This window comes from Pantherophis guttatus, chromosome 6 (genome assembly GCF_059756535.1).
Source record: "Pantherophis guttatus breed Tessera chromosome 6, ASM5975653v1, whole genome shotgun sequence".
In the NCBI taxonomy this organism is placed as follows: Eukaryota; Metazoa; Chordata; class Lepidosauria; order Squamata; family Colubridae; genus Pantherophis; species Pantherophis guttatus.
Window position 1 is genome coordinate 23,115,094 of NC_142068.1, and position 13,490 is coordinate 23,128,583.

Consider the following 13,490-nt stretch of genomic DNA (forward strand, 5'->3'; position numbering starts at 1 on the left):
ATATTGATGTATTTTCTTTGTTGTCTTTTTTATTTTATTGTTCTATTTTTCTTTCACTTTGTTTTAAACTTTCTTTTTATTTCTTTGTTTTTCATTGTTGTAGGACACCTAGAGTAGCTCCCATGGTGAGACATGTGGCACATATATTTAATAATAATAACTGGAGTACCACTTAAACAACATCATCATTGAAAAATTCACCATCAGTCAATTGCAAAAAGCAGCTTTACTTGGAGCAGCTTACATCCTGCGAGGACACCGCTAATATCATATAAACGTCAACTTCTACCTATCCCAGATTCTTAGAAAGGATTCAACAGGTGATTAAAAATGCCAAATGAATCTGACTGACTCTGCAATGAACCATAATAATAATATCATTCTCCTTCAGTATATTTCTGTTTTGGTAGATTTCTATATGTGTGTTGTATTACATTTTAACACAATTGTACTCAGGATTACATTTTTCTTTCTCCTTGGGGGTATATGTGTGTGTGTGTGTGTGTTTGTTTGTGTGTGTGTGTGTGTGAGGGAGTGGGGAGAGAGAGGGATTTTATTTTGCAGTGAAGCTCAGGATATAAAGCATTTTAAATAAGTATCAGTTGTCTTGCATAACAGTGGCCATTTTGAATAATTTTGCTATGCTCTAGTAATCATATACTTAGCAATTTTCCATCTCACTTAACCCCTTTTCTGCGGTAAAAAGTAACATGAACTTCAGCCTTTTAACTTTTTTGTTTTAAGCTGTGAAAATTTAATTTTGTAAATAACCTCCTTCCTGAAAATAAGATGAGATTATCTGTAAAATTAATACATGATTTTTGTGAAGGAAGATGATTAAAAAATTTCAGTGATTTTGAATCAGGTGTGATAAGGAAATATTGAATCTTTCAAGAATTCACTGCTTTTCATTGGTCTGTGTTATACTAGGTTTACAGAGAAAGTTGAATATTTTGAAATGTTGTCATTTCCCAGATTTGTAAAACAATCTATGACTGTTCTCTAATATATAAATAATATATAAGATTTTGCATAGACCTATGGACTATTATAACAGACTCTACATGGGTCTGCCCCTGAAGGAGCTGTCCTTGAACCCTCCAGAAGCTTCAACTGTACAAAATGTGATGGTTATGGGGATGTGTGCCCTAGAATAGAATAAATTCATGCCTACATAAAGAATACATAAAGAAACAAATAAATAAATTATAAGATGGCACATGCATGCATGAATACACCCATGTGCCTTGCATGGCAAGACCCATGTGTAAGTCTAGGCAATTTTCCTTTATTATCTATCCATTATATCTGTGTCTCATCATTCATATGAAGTATCATTTCTCTTTCCCTCCCTCCCTCCCTCCCTCCCTCCCTCCCTCCCTCCTTCCCTCTCCCTCCCTTCCTCCCTGTCTCATTCATATTTCTTAGCCACCCATCTCCGTTCCTTTCCATAATGTCTAGCTGGCACTAAATATTAAATAAACTTCAGTTTTAAGAACTAAGCATAAAGAAGCTAATAAATTCTTGTATCGATTACATTTCTATGAGAACCAATGGGGCCATAAGATTTCCTGCACAGTATAGAGTTAGCTGTTGTTTGTTTCCTTGGGCCAGTTCCTGCCTAACCTATTTTCCTGCTATATATAGAATCCTTGTTCTCAACTTCCTTCATCTTCCCTTTATCTCTGATAGATTAATTAATCTTCTTTAGTCATCATCTATTCCTTCTTGGGCTATGCTAAACATACTAAAACATATAGCCAAGTTATCATCTGTCTTGGTTTCAATTTTTCAACATTTAACAGATATTGCTTAACAGTAACTAGATTAAAAATAAATCTTGAATTGAAAAATTACACAAATGGAATGGCCTCTCTGATAAGGCTAGAAGAGTGTTTCTCAACCTTGAGCACCGGCTGGGGGATTCTGGGAGTTGAAGTCCACCCATCTTCAAGTTTCCAAGGTTGAGAAACACTGGTCTAGAACATCCTGACCAGCCCTGAAACTTATAGGAAAATACTGCCTTGAATTTTAGTCACTTTATCCACAATGATCAGAAATGAGCCTTGGTAGTACAGGGGTTTAAGGCACCCTGTTATTAAGCTTATTAAGACCAGCTGCCTGCAATTACTGCAGGGTTCGAATCTCGCCAAGGCTCAAGGTTGACTCAGCCTTCCATCCTTTCTAAGGTAGGTGAAATGAGGACCCAGTTGTGGGGGCAATAAGCTGACTTTGTATAAATATACAAAAGGATGAAGGCTATTGCTGAGCACATTGTAAGCTGCCCTGAGTCTTCGGAGAAGGGCGGCATATAAATCAAATTTTTTTTTAAAAAATGTAAACTACTCAGACTGACAAAATTCTCCACAGAAAACATGATTCGTATAACTTCCTCCTTGATTTCTTCCTTCCATTCAGAGGCAGCCTCACGATACTACATGAGTAGATATTTTACTGCAATAGAGAATGCATAAGTAATGAATTGCTTAGCAGTTCTGGACATTACTCTCCATGTTTAGAATGGATTTGATTAATGGTTCTGTTGAATATAGATCTTAACTCAATTATATATTGCCAAGAGTAGCCACAAAGGAAGTAGCTATTTTTAAAAATATAAGCAAACAAATACAATCATTCTGGAATAAATCTTGCTGTAAGAGATGCAGGCACTTTATATATGACTAAACAGAACAGTAATAAAATAAACAGTTCAAATAAAATTTTTCTGCACAATATCCAGGCTCAATCCAGAATATGGAAATAAACTGCTTGTTTGTAAAGAGAAAATATCCAAGACTGCTTTTTAAAAACCAAATACTGTAGAACATATTGATGATTTGCCTTTCATTTGGATTATTGTGGCTTACTGTATACTTTTATGTATTTAGAAAGTTAATTCTGGTTTTTCTTCATGCCAAAGTCAAGTATAGGTATGTAGACCAATTCCAGCCGTTTTCTTAATGTGGATTGCCACATAGGCCAACATTCAGCAGAGTGGTGCCTGAAGGCAACATGGAATATGCACCTCCATTGAATTCACAGAGCCGCAAATTAAAGGGCATTTTTTAAAAAGGCTAATATCTTGGATGACTCAAGAAATTTTAGTGTTTGAGGAAGAACATCAGCTTTGTGGAAATTTTGATTTATATGTGTATTGCAGTACAGATTGTCCTTAACTCAGGATCACAACTGGGACCAGAATTTTCATTGTAAGCCATCATACGTTGAGTTGGCCCCATTTTATGATTTTTTTTATGATGAACATTAAGCAAATGGCATGTCGCTAAGCAAACCCAACTTCCCCGATACATGTTTTTCACTGGAAATCAGCAAAAAAAAAAAAAAAAAGGTCACAAATTACAATCGTATGACAACAGAATGCTGCAGTGGGTTATAAATATGAGCCGGTTGCCAAGTACCCAAATGGAAGTGGTGCAGGTTGTAAGTTCCATTTTCTAAGGTCATTGTAACTTTGATTGTTAAATGAATTGTTGTAAATCAAGAATTACCTGTTCTTTGTAGACCACCAGCAGGTCCTTGGGAAGCACTGAATGAGCATATTTAAGGACCACAGCAGTGGTGGGCTCCTCCTGGTTCGGCCCGGTTTGGCCGAGCCGGTAGCGGTGACGCTATGACGTCACCGAACCAGTTCTCTTTGTCAAGGAGCTGGGCCCTCCTGCCTACCCCCATGTTATTCGTACCTTTTATTTCTTCTTTTTTAGCCCAGCTGATAGGTCCGGCAGAGTGGATTGCTGCACCTCAGCTGGGCAGATTCGTAACGCGCATGTGCGGAGTGCAAGTTTGGCACGCATGCTCGCTTCGCTCGCATGCACGCAGCGATCACACATGAAGCGCGTGCACAAAGAGAACTGGTAGTAAATCTGGTTAGAACGCACCACTGGACCACAGGTAGTCCACTGGACCACAGGTAGTCCTCAACTTACAACAGTTCACTTAGTGACTGTTCAAAGTTACGGCACTGAAAAAAGTGATGTATGAGCAGTTTTCACATTTATGACTGTTGCAGCATCCCCGTGATCACATGATCAAAATTCAGACACTTGGCAACTGGGTTCATATTTAGGACAGTTTCATTGTCCTGGGGTCATGTGATCAGCTTTTGTGACCTTCTTACAAGCAAAGTCAAAGGGGAAGCCGTGTTACTAACTGAACAACTGCAGGGATTCATTTAACAACCATGGCAAGAAAGGCCGTCAAATAGGGCAAAACTCTTTTAACAAATGTTTCATTGAGATACATAAATTTTGGGCTGAACTGTGGTCATAACTCGATGAGGGATAATTCATCAATTCTAGTTAGAGGACTAAATGGATTATATCACCGTCAAGTCATCCTCTGTTTGCCTGCTCCAGTTCAAAACTTTGCTTTATGTTTTAGCATTAGCTATGCAATGCGGTTCATCTGTGCCACCTTTGATCAAGATAAGATTACCTATTAGCCACCTGAGTTACTGCAGTGCAGACAACCAGAGAGATAATCTTGAAGAGAAGAATTGAGGTGGCAAAGGCAGAATATGATTGAATTTAGCTGTTGCAGTCTTGAAATAGAATTTTGCCTTTTCTTTCGATACACTTCTGGCCATACACATGTTCTATGACACCTCCACCAGGGGTGGTATTCACTTACCTTTGGTATCGGTTTGCAAATGTGAGCATGTGCCTTCCGCACATGCACAGAGCATCAAAAACGGGATGTGATGATGTCTGGGCAGGTGGGCGGAGCCTCCTGCAGCCACCACTACCGGTTCGCCCAACCTGGATAGAACCGGCTGAATACCACCACTGACCTCCACGATTGTGCTGGTGATGATGCAGTCAGAGGCAGATTTCTGCCCACCTTCTCTTGGTCCTTAGAGATTGTTGTGGGCATTACAATGTACCTCTGGACATTTTTTTCCAACTGCATTTTTCTGGCAGATGATGATTACTTTGGCATTGATTACTTTGCCAAGAGCCGCCGTGGCGCAGTGGTTAGAGTGTAGTACTGCAGGCTACTTCTGCTGATCACCGGTGCCAGCAGTTTGGCAGATCGAATCTCACCAGGCTCAAGGTTGACTCAGCCTTCCATCCTTCCAAGATGGGTAAAATGAGGACCTCCCGCCGGTCAGCTGATTTCTGGTCTCTGCCGTGCATGCGCTGGGGCACATGCAGAAGATGTGCACGCAGGGGCGGGGGGCACGTGTGCATGTGCGCATGTGCGGGGCCAAGGGGAGCGCGGGGGTCCCGCACACATTGCATTATGGGTGCGGGCGCTTTCCACTTTTGGCATGCGACGACAAAACGGTTAGCCATCACTTCCTTAGGCAAACAAAACTTTAATTAGAGCCCGGAGGTAATGGAATCTATCCAATTCAATGTCTGCCAAAGCACTATGTGTTTCAAGATGCCCTAGTACACAACTTTAGTGAATATTAAATAGATTATATGATACAAGAAGAGAATGGATCCAGAAAGTAACATACCAAAAGCCCAGGTAGGGTTTTTTTTTTTTTTTTTTTTAGAAAATGAAGTGGATGATTGCAAATTATAATGTAGAGAAGAATGTTTGTAGCTCAGGGTTAAAATGAGTGGTCCTTGGCGCTCTCCGAGCTTGGTTGTTTTCAGACTAGTGCTGGTGTAATTTGTGTAACAAAACATCTGCCAGAAAACGACTAAGTTCGCTTGATAGTGAGATGGGTAATGCACAAATTTACTAAATAAATAAATAACAAAATAAATAAATTTAACAGAAAAGACTTAGATTGTTTCCCTATGATTATCATTAAGTGTTGTACTGTAGGAAGTTAGCACCCACCCCTCTCCTGGAAGAGTGAAATATTTTAGGAAATATGAAAAAGGCAGAATATTATATTTCCCTGGGATAAGCATGTTTTGAAGCAGCTCCCACCTTCCTGCCCCCCACCCTTTGTTAATGGGACAGAGGCAGAAACCCAATCCTTTGTCAAAGGACATTTGCAACACAATAGCAACAGAAACTAACACAATGGGACCCATCTAGACGAGGCTCACCACATGGCACCTGGGAAGATTGCATCAGCCAGCAAGACCCCCACCCCCTGGGAGTCTGACAACCAATCAGGATACTCTTTTGGGGCCCCAAGAAATGCAGAGCCAGAGAGAGCATAAAAACCCGAGGATTTACTGTATCCCCCCTTTTCTGTTCAGGAACTCAAGCCATGTGATCCTGTCCACCATTAAACCATCTTTCCAAGCAGTCTCCATGTTTCCAGTGTCTGTTTTCCCCACTTGGAGCAGAACCCAGAAGGATGTTTCTTCCAACAGTACCTTATGTTTCTTGACTAATGTATCTTTTCTTTTATGTACACTGAGAGTGTATGCACCAAGACAAATTCCTTGTGTGTCCGATCACACTTGGCCAATAAAGAATTCTATTCTATTCTATTCTATTCTATTCTATTCTATTCTATTCTATTCTATTCTATTCCAAAAGATGGTCATGTTTGGATCGGGTTGGAGAGGCCTTCAAAGAAGAACTTAGGGAACAAACGACAAGGTTGAATTCTTTAACCGGTTTTTAAAAAAAATAGAAACCCAATTAAAAAAAAAGGTAAACTAATTTTCTCTATACCGCATTCCAGGTTCGTTTGTTTTTTTAAATTACATGTCACTGATTTACGCTTAAAGTTTTTTTTCCCCACTCCCTTTCTGTGCTTTGCTAACGCTGCTTACGGTAGTCACCCCCCAAAAAGGGAACCGCGTGTTTTTGTGTGTTTACGGGTGCATCATTATATATCTATTGGCAGAGGGCGCGAGAGAGCAAGGCTTGGCTGTGAGAACTGGCGGACTTCAGACTCCAGAAGCCCTTGGCGGGGTTCCTCCCAATTATGGAAAAGCGCCTCGGCGCTAAGGCTGCCGGGAGTTGTAGGCATCGCTCTCCAGGAGAGGTGGCTCGGGAGCCCTCGAGCCCAGCCCAGTGGGAGGGACGGGCTCAGGAAGAAAGGGGAGACAGGTACCTTTGCGACCGGCCCTGCAGGTGACAGCAGCCGAGGGAAGGGGCGGGGGGACGGCATGCGAGGGGGAGGGCGGATTCGGCGTCGAAGTAAGAGGAGGCCCGGGGAAGGGCGGCGGGTGCATTGCAAGCCACAAGGTGGAGAAGCGAGTCGCCGATTGGCCAGACACCCCCCCCCCTCACCCCGAACCCCGGATTGCCGCTGGCTGGGGCAAGTGAGCGATCAGCCTTTTGCAGCAACGGGGAAGGAGCACGAGGTGGGCTGCTTTCTTTGCCCGGCGGGGGCCGACGTGGCTTTTTTTTGTTTTTTTTAGCGGGTAACATCTCTGCACTCCTCCGTTAGGAACAGCGGCAGCAGCGGAGGAGGAGCAGGTGGAGGGTCTGGTGGAGGAAACCCACGCCGCTTAAAACCTCCCCTTTGTGCTCCCTCGTCCCGTCCCCCCATCCCCCGTCAAGCGATCCACGTTCCCAGCCTGCGCCCGCGGTGCGGAGCTCTTTCCCAAAGTGAGTCACCTTCCCTAAAAGTTATTGGAGATACCTTTAAAGATCATAGTGGCTGAGCCGGTTGTAGAAATAATAGTAATAGTAATAATAATAATGTTCAGGGGGTAGAATGTTAAAAGGAAAAAAAAGGCTCAACGAATTGGGAGAATCAACGAAGGGTGGCTCTTCAGCCAAGCTTGCCCTGGTTTTACAGCCCTGTTCCTTTTTTTAGAAACACGGACATGATGGACATTCCTTATGGTGGAATCAGCCTGTTTTTTTGTTTGTTTGTCTGTTCTATCCCACTTTCTCCCTGTAACGGTCAGTCCATCTCTAGCCACCAGTCCCTTCGTACAATATTTCCATTGGCCAGCTCAGTCTCCCTGAAGCTTCCTCTTGGGTTCCTGTTCCTTCTTGCTTGGATCCTAGCGGGACTAACTTGCCTGCCTGCCTGCTTCTAAAAAGCCACACTGATTGTTGTTGTTGCTGCTGTTGTTCCCAGTTTCTCACCCTAGAGTTGCACCATAGTGTGCTTTTGACTTTGGGGCCCTCCTTCCCTCTGCCCTGCTCCTTTGGGCTAGCAGCTGCCCCGGGCTATTGCTGGACTCAGTACGGGGAGTAGGAATTGTGTTGGGTGCTATGAATTGATTGACTGCTTCAGTTTCATCCTTGGGCGGGCAGGAGTGAATGCCCAGGGAAATAGTTAAGGGAGGGAGGAATAGGGTCCCCTTGTGCCATATGTTCTTTTCTTGTTGGCTCTGTCCTGGCTGAAAAAGGGCACAAGGAGCACAGGATGATTTGCGGCAGACCCAGATAGGTTTTGTACTGCCGCTGGTGCCTCTAGCAGCTCCTGCACTGATCCTTTGCTGTCTTGCAGTTGGTCTTCCGCAGCCGTTTCTCCAGAAGCTACTGCATGCTCTTCGGCAGCAGCAGGAGCGAGAAGTGGAGAAGGAGAAGGGTGCCTTCCGACTCCCCAAGCGTGCATGCCGATCTCTGCAACTTGACATCGGAGCTTCTCTTTTGCCATCTGGGACTCCGCGCCCTGAAGCAGTTGCATAGAGGAACGGAGGAGAAAGAGGAGGCACTTTTAGCAGCACTAACCCTGCCCTCTGTGGGTTTGCATTACAGGAACATGCAGTGATTTGCTGCTTTGCTTTTAGACCCATCCCAACCATCAGGGTGTGTGGTATATGGTGTGTGTGGGAGGGGGAGATCTACTGTCTCTGTAATAAATGATAGAGGATACAATGACTTTGCTCTCTTTGCTGGGTCGGATCATGCGTTACTTCTTACTGAGACCAGAGACGCTGTTCCTGCTATGCATCAGCCTGGCCCTATGGAGCTACTTCTTCCATACGGATGAAGTGAAAACCATTGTCAAGTCCAGCAGGGATGCGGTGAAGATGGTGAAGGGCAAGGTAGCAGAAATTATGCAAAATGACCAACTTGGGGGTCTAGATGTGCTGGATGCAGAGTTTTCCAAGACCTGGGAGTTTAAGAACCACAATGTGGCTGTTTATTCCATCCAAGGCCGGAGAGACCACATGGAAGACAGGTTTGAAGTGATCACGGATCTGGTGAACAAGACTCATCCATCCATATTTGGGATATTTGATGGACACGGTGGAGAGGCAAGTTTCAGGCTGGTTTGGGTGATGGGAATTTGCTATTGTGTGTTCAGACGTTTGGGAAGTTTGGGCAGTGATCATACAGGGCTTTGTAAGTTAGCTGCAAAGTTGATGTGTGCTGTTGTAACACTCTTTGATTTGCTCAAAATCAATTCCATGAGTGTCATTGGAAAAAGGGGGTACAGCTTAATCTTCAGTGAATTGAAATTGTAGACCCAGAACCTTAAGAGCAATGATTGTGCTTGTTCATATGTTTGAAATAAGCTCTTAGAATCAAACTGTCTGGGCTTCAATGTCGATATCTGCAGTTAGTTAAAAGCTACCTTTGTTTTAATAAAGCATGAATGTACGACTGTAAAGTAAAAGCTATCAGCACAGTGCTGACTGAGGGATATGCTGGCAAACTTTACCACTCTCCGTTTTTGCAGCATCTCTTCATTATGACTTTATTGATGGTATTTTCCGTATCCTTTTTTTACTCACGGAGATGAGCTGCTTGCCTAGAATAGAAGTGAAAATAAATGCCATGTGCCTCCCTGCAGCATATGCGCAGAAGAATGGCTGTAGCTTTTTTGCAGTTGTGTGGGAGAAGCCAGGTTTATTTGGATAATGACTAACTGCGTGTCTATTCATTAGCCACACATTAGAAAGAGGCTTCATTCTATTTCACTTGAATTCAGAGGGTGGTTCTGAATGGATAAGGAAGTGGTTTCATGCCCAAGTTATACATTCACACCAGCTGAAGTAATTGCCCGATTTGTTTTTATTTGCTTCTGTATTTTTTTTTTTATATATCCAGAGTCTGCATTTCCTACAGCTGTTCTGATAAATCAAACTTTCTGGAAAAGCTCTGATGGTGATCAGAAAGAAATTGAGCCTCCTGGGGAGAGCAGCTGTTCCTATAATGGGATATGTTGTGGCTCTTGATAATCTTCTGTTTGTTTGTCAGATAAGGAGATTGGATGGTTAGTGGCCTTTTCTCTGTGTGTGGCCTTAATGAGAAGCAGTTTGATTGGAGTGTAGTCGGAATCACTCTCCATATTCTGCGGGGCTCTCTCCAAAGTCACAAAATGGGGAAATTGGCATCCTGATAGCAATTATGGGCACTGGAATTATGTAGGATGTTGGAAGTGAAATCTGGGTAGCGTAGGATGGGCAGTTGCTCCATTTGCCCCCTTCAAAATGAGCAGTTCTTGGCTTATTATCTTTTGAAATCTTTGTTTTTCATGGTGCTAACCGATATGAGAGAGAACCTAATAACTATACTGAGTTCATGTTATTGTTGAAAGCTTTGGTTAGGCCATCTAATCTGTGGTTGAGATTAGATGTACTTTCTCTTGTTAGTTGACCTTTGGGAATAAGGGTTTGAGGTTGATGAAAGTATGAAAGAGATGGTGTGCAGTCATTTGAAATTAATGTGTAAGCAGCATTCTTCTGTAAGTCCCCTTTACCTTTGCTTGGGAGAAATTCTTAAAGATAACATTGTCCTACCAGGTGCATTATCCTCTGCAAAGAAACTCTGCTTTTTACCCCTGTCCCCTTCCTGCTCCTTCATCATATTAGATACTCTGTGTCTGCTGTCAGCAGTTTGAACTATGATTAAAATAGATTTGATAATTTGGCAAGCTGTTTGGTTGTTCCTCATGTGCTACAGCCATCCTCCCATCCTTTCAAATCATTAGTTTAGCCACATCTAAAACAGTGTCTTAAAACATGATAGAATGTCTATTGTACTTAAAAGTTTTAATGTAGCTTTTATTTTTTAGCCTATGTTTAACAGCACCTTTTGTTTCATTACATTGATGATGCTTTGCAGAATTTCTATGGTTAATAAGCAAATTTTTAGCTACTAAGCCATTATTTTTAGAAAAATTCACGAAAGATTCCACAATACATATAGAGCATATGTTTGCAGGCATAGTGTAATATGCATTTCTATGTTTTAGTGGATACTTATTAATACTGAATAAAATCTTTCTGACTACCTAATTTGAATAATCTTAAACCAGCACATTGTGCTTCTATCCAGATTAAAGGTATAAGGTTGCTTATATGTTTAACACATTTGTTTGATTACAGGTAGTCCTTGAATTACGAACACAATTGAGCCCAGAATTTATGTTGCTAAGTGAGAAATTTGTCAAGTGAGTTTTGTCCCATTTTACGACTTTTCTTGCCACATTTGTAAGTAAATCACTGCAGTTGTTAAATTAGTAACACAGTTGTTCAGCGAATCTGGCTTCCCCAATGACTTTGCTTGTCAGAAGGTTGCAAAAGTTGGTCACATGAAACTGGGACACTGCAATTGTCATAAATGTGAACCCAGTTGTCAAACATCCAAATGTAAATCACGTGACCATGGGAATGCAATAGTCGTATCTGTGCAAAATTGTCATAAATCGCTTTTTTCAATGCCGTTGTAACTTGAACAGTCACAATGCAGAGCTGTTGTAAATCAAGGACGACCTGTATATTCCATCAGATTGGTGTCCACTCCTAGTGACCATATAGTTAAACCTTAGCCAGGATGATTATTTTCCAGCTTTATTCTTCAGGTTTCCCAATGGAGCATCCATTACCACGACAATCAAACCCATCCCTATTGCCACAGGTTGTTCTCTTCCCTTCCATCTTCACTAGCATTTTGGATTTTTCAAGGGAACTTTCATTATGTTTACATGACATGTGCAGAATACTATAATTTGAGTCTGATCATTTGTACCTCAGGTGAAAAGGCTAGATTAATTTGTTGTCCAATTCACTTGCTTGTTTTCTTGGCTATCCATGGTATTTCAGAAGTCTTCTCCAACAGTAACATTCAAAAGTGTCAGTATTCTTTCTGTTCTGCTTCTTTAAAATCCAACTTTGATTTGTTTGTTAATCTAAGTGTATTTTGAAAAGGTTATAGCACTAAAGTAGGTAGTGGCATATAGAAATGCAGTCGCGTAGATCAAGGGTCCCCCATCCACGGCACGCCAGAAACTGCACAAACAAGTGAAGCACCATCTGTGGGATACAAGCAACACACAGAAACTACTGAACCAGTCCCTGGTGCCCAAAAGTTTGGGGGCCTAGATCAGCTTTTATTGAAGTTACCTGGTGCCTCCTACATGGAAAGATGTCTGGAATCAATTTTACAAGCAGCTTGGGTAACTGCTTCTGCCAAAAAATACTCTTAATATGAAGCTGAAATTCATAGAAAATAGACGATATGAACTGATTCTGCATTCAAAGATTGTGTTGTCTTCATAAACAGTGCGTGAGAGCAGATCCTATGTGCCTTCATTACTCAGTTTTAGTTTGTATTTGGGATTTATAAATAATTCTAAACAAACATTGACATTGAAGTGCTTAGAGTTTTGATCAGGGGTGAAATCCAGCAGGTTCTGACAGGTTCTGGAGAACCAATAGCGGAAATTTTGAGTAGTTCGGAGAACCGGCAAATGCCACTTCTGGCTGGCCCCAGAGTGGGGTGGGAATAGAGATTTTGCAATATCCTTCCCCCAGGAGTGGGGAGGTAATGGGGATTTTGCAGTATCCTTCCCCTGGAGTGGGGTGGGAATGGAGATTTTGCAGTATCCTTTCCCTGCCACGCCCACCAAGCCACACCACACCCACCAAGCCACACCCACAGAACCGGTAGTAAAAAAATTTGAATTTCACCACTGGTTGATGTGGTTGATTTTGGATCTAGCCTAAAATCTTCTCCCAAGTCCTGGAACTTCTGCTTTTTTAAAAAGGTCCTATTTAGTTTTAATTATTGTGCCAAAGGTGATTTTTTTTGGGAAGAAGGGGTGAGATGGAAAGATTTAATATTTAACCCTCTTCATGTACTTCCCTCTTAAAATTGCAAATCTCAGCCCAGCAGCTATCCTAAAATGGGAGACGGAGTTGTTTGTAGGAATGGGGATTCCCCTCCCCCTCAACATGAGGTTATTACCCATAAAGAAAAGGAATCTGTTTCACACTGAGCTGAAAAAGTTTCTCTTTAGCTGAAATTTACATTGTAATTTTTTACAATTACAATCGCAGTAAGCTGGGAGTTGGGCAGTGTATAAATTTATTATTGCTGCTGCTACTGTTTCTAGTTTGTTATAAATAGCCATAGTTGACTATGCAAGGATTTTATTTTTGTATGCTTGTTATTTTTATGTATAAGTCAGGAAGGTGATTTTCTTCTCGTTCTTTTCTTGACTTACACGGGTAACTGTTCTACAAGACATCACCACAAAGAAATTGATTTTTTTCCCCCGTTTTTTGTTTTGGTGGTCTTTTTAAACTGTGGAGGTTATCACTTCCAACCTGTCATGGAAAAGCTTTAGATGTCTTGTGATGTACTTAAAAGCGCTTGCAAAAATGCTTGATGTACCTCTGCAATTTATTCCATGT

At 41.8% G+C, this 13,490-nt stretch overlaps 1 protein-coding gene across 4 annotated transcripts in view; it reads left to right on the forward strand.

Annotated features, from left to right (window-relative positions):
* The first annotated feature begins 6,799 nt into the window (after positions 1-6,799).
* The window catches only part of PPM1L (protein phosphatase, Mg2+/Mn2+ dependent 1L), a 189,806-nt gene continuing 183,115 nt past the window's right edge, over positions 6,800-13,490 (forward strand). Inside the window, exons 1-2 of one of the 4 annotated variants that reach the window (XM_087872094.1) lie at positions 6,800-7,014; positions 8,351-9,108. In XM_087872094.1, coding sequence (XP_087728220.1) covers positions 8,706-9,108 — 403 coding nt within the window. In that variant the 5' untranslated portion in view covers positions 6,800-7,014; positions 8,351-8,705. Of the gene's footprint in view, positions 7,015-7,056; positions 7,495-8,350; positions 9,109-13,490 lie in introns of those variants that run through there. The other 3 variants (XM_087872096.1, XM_087872097.1, XM_087872095.1) reach the window with 3 other exon arrangements.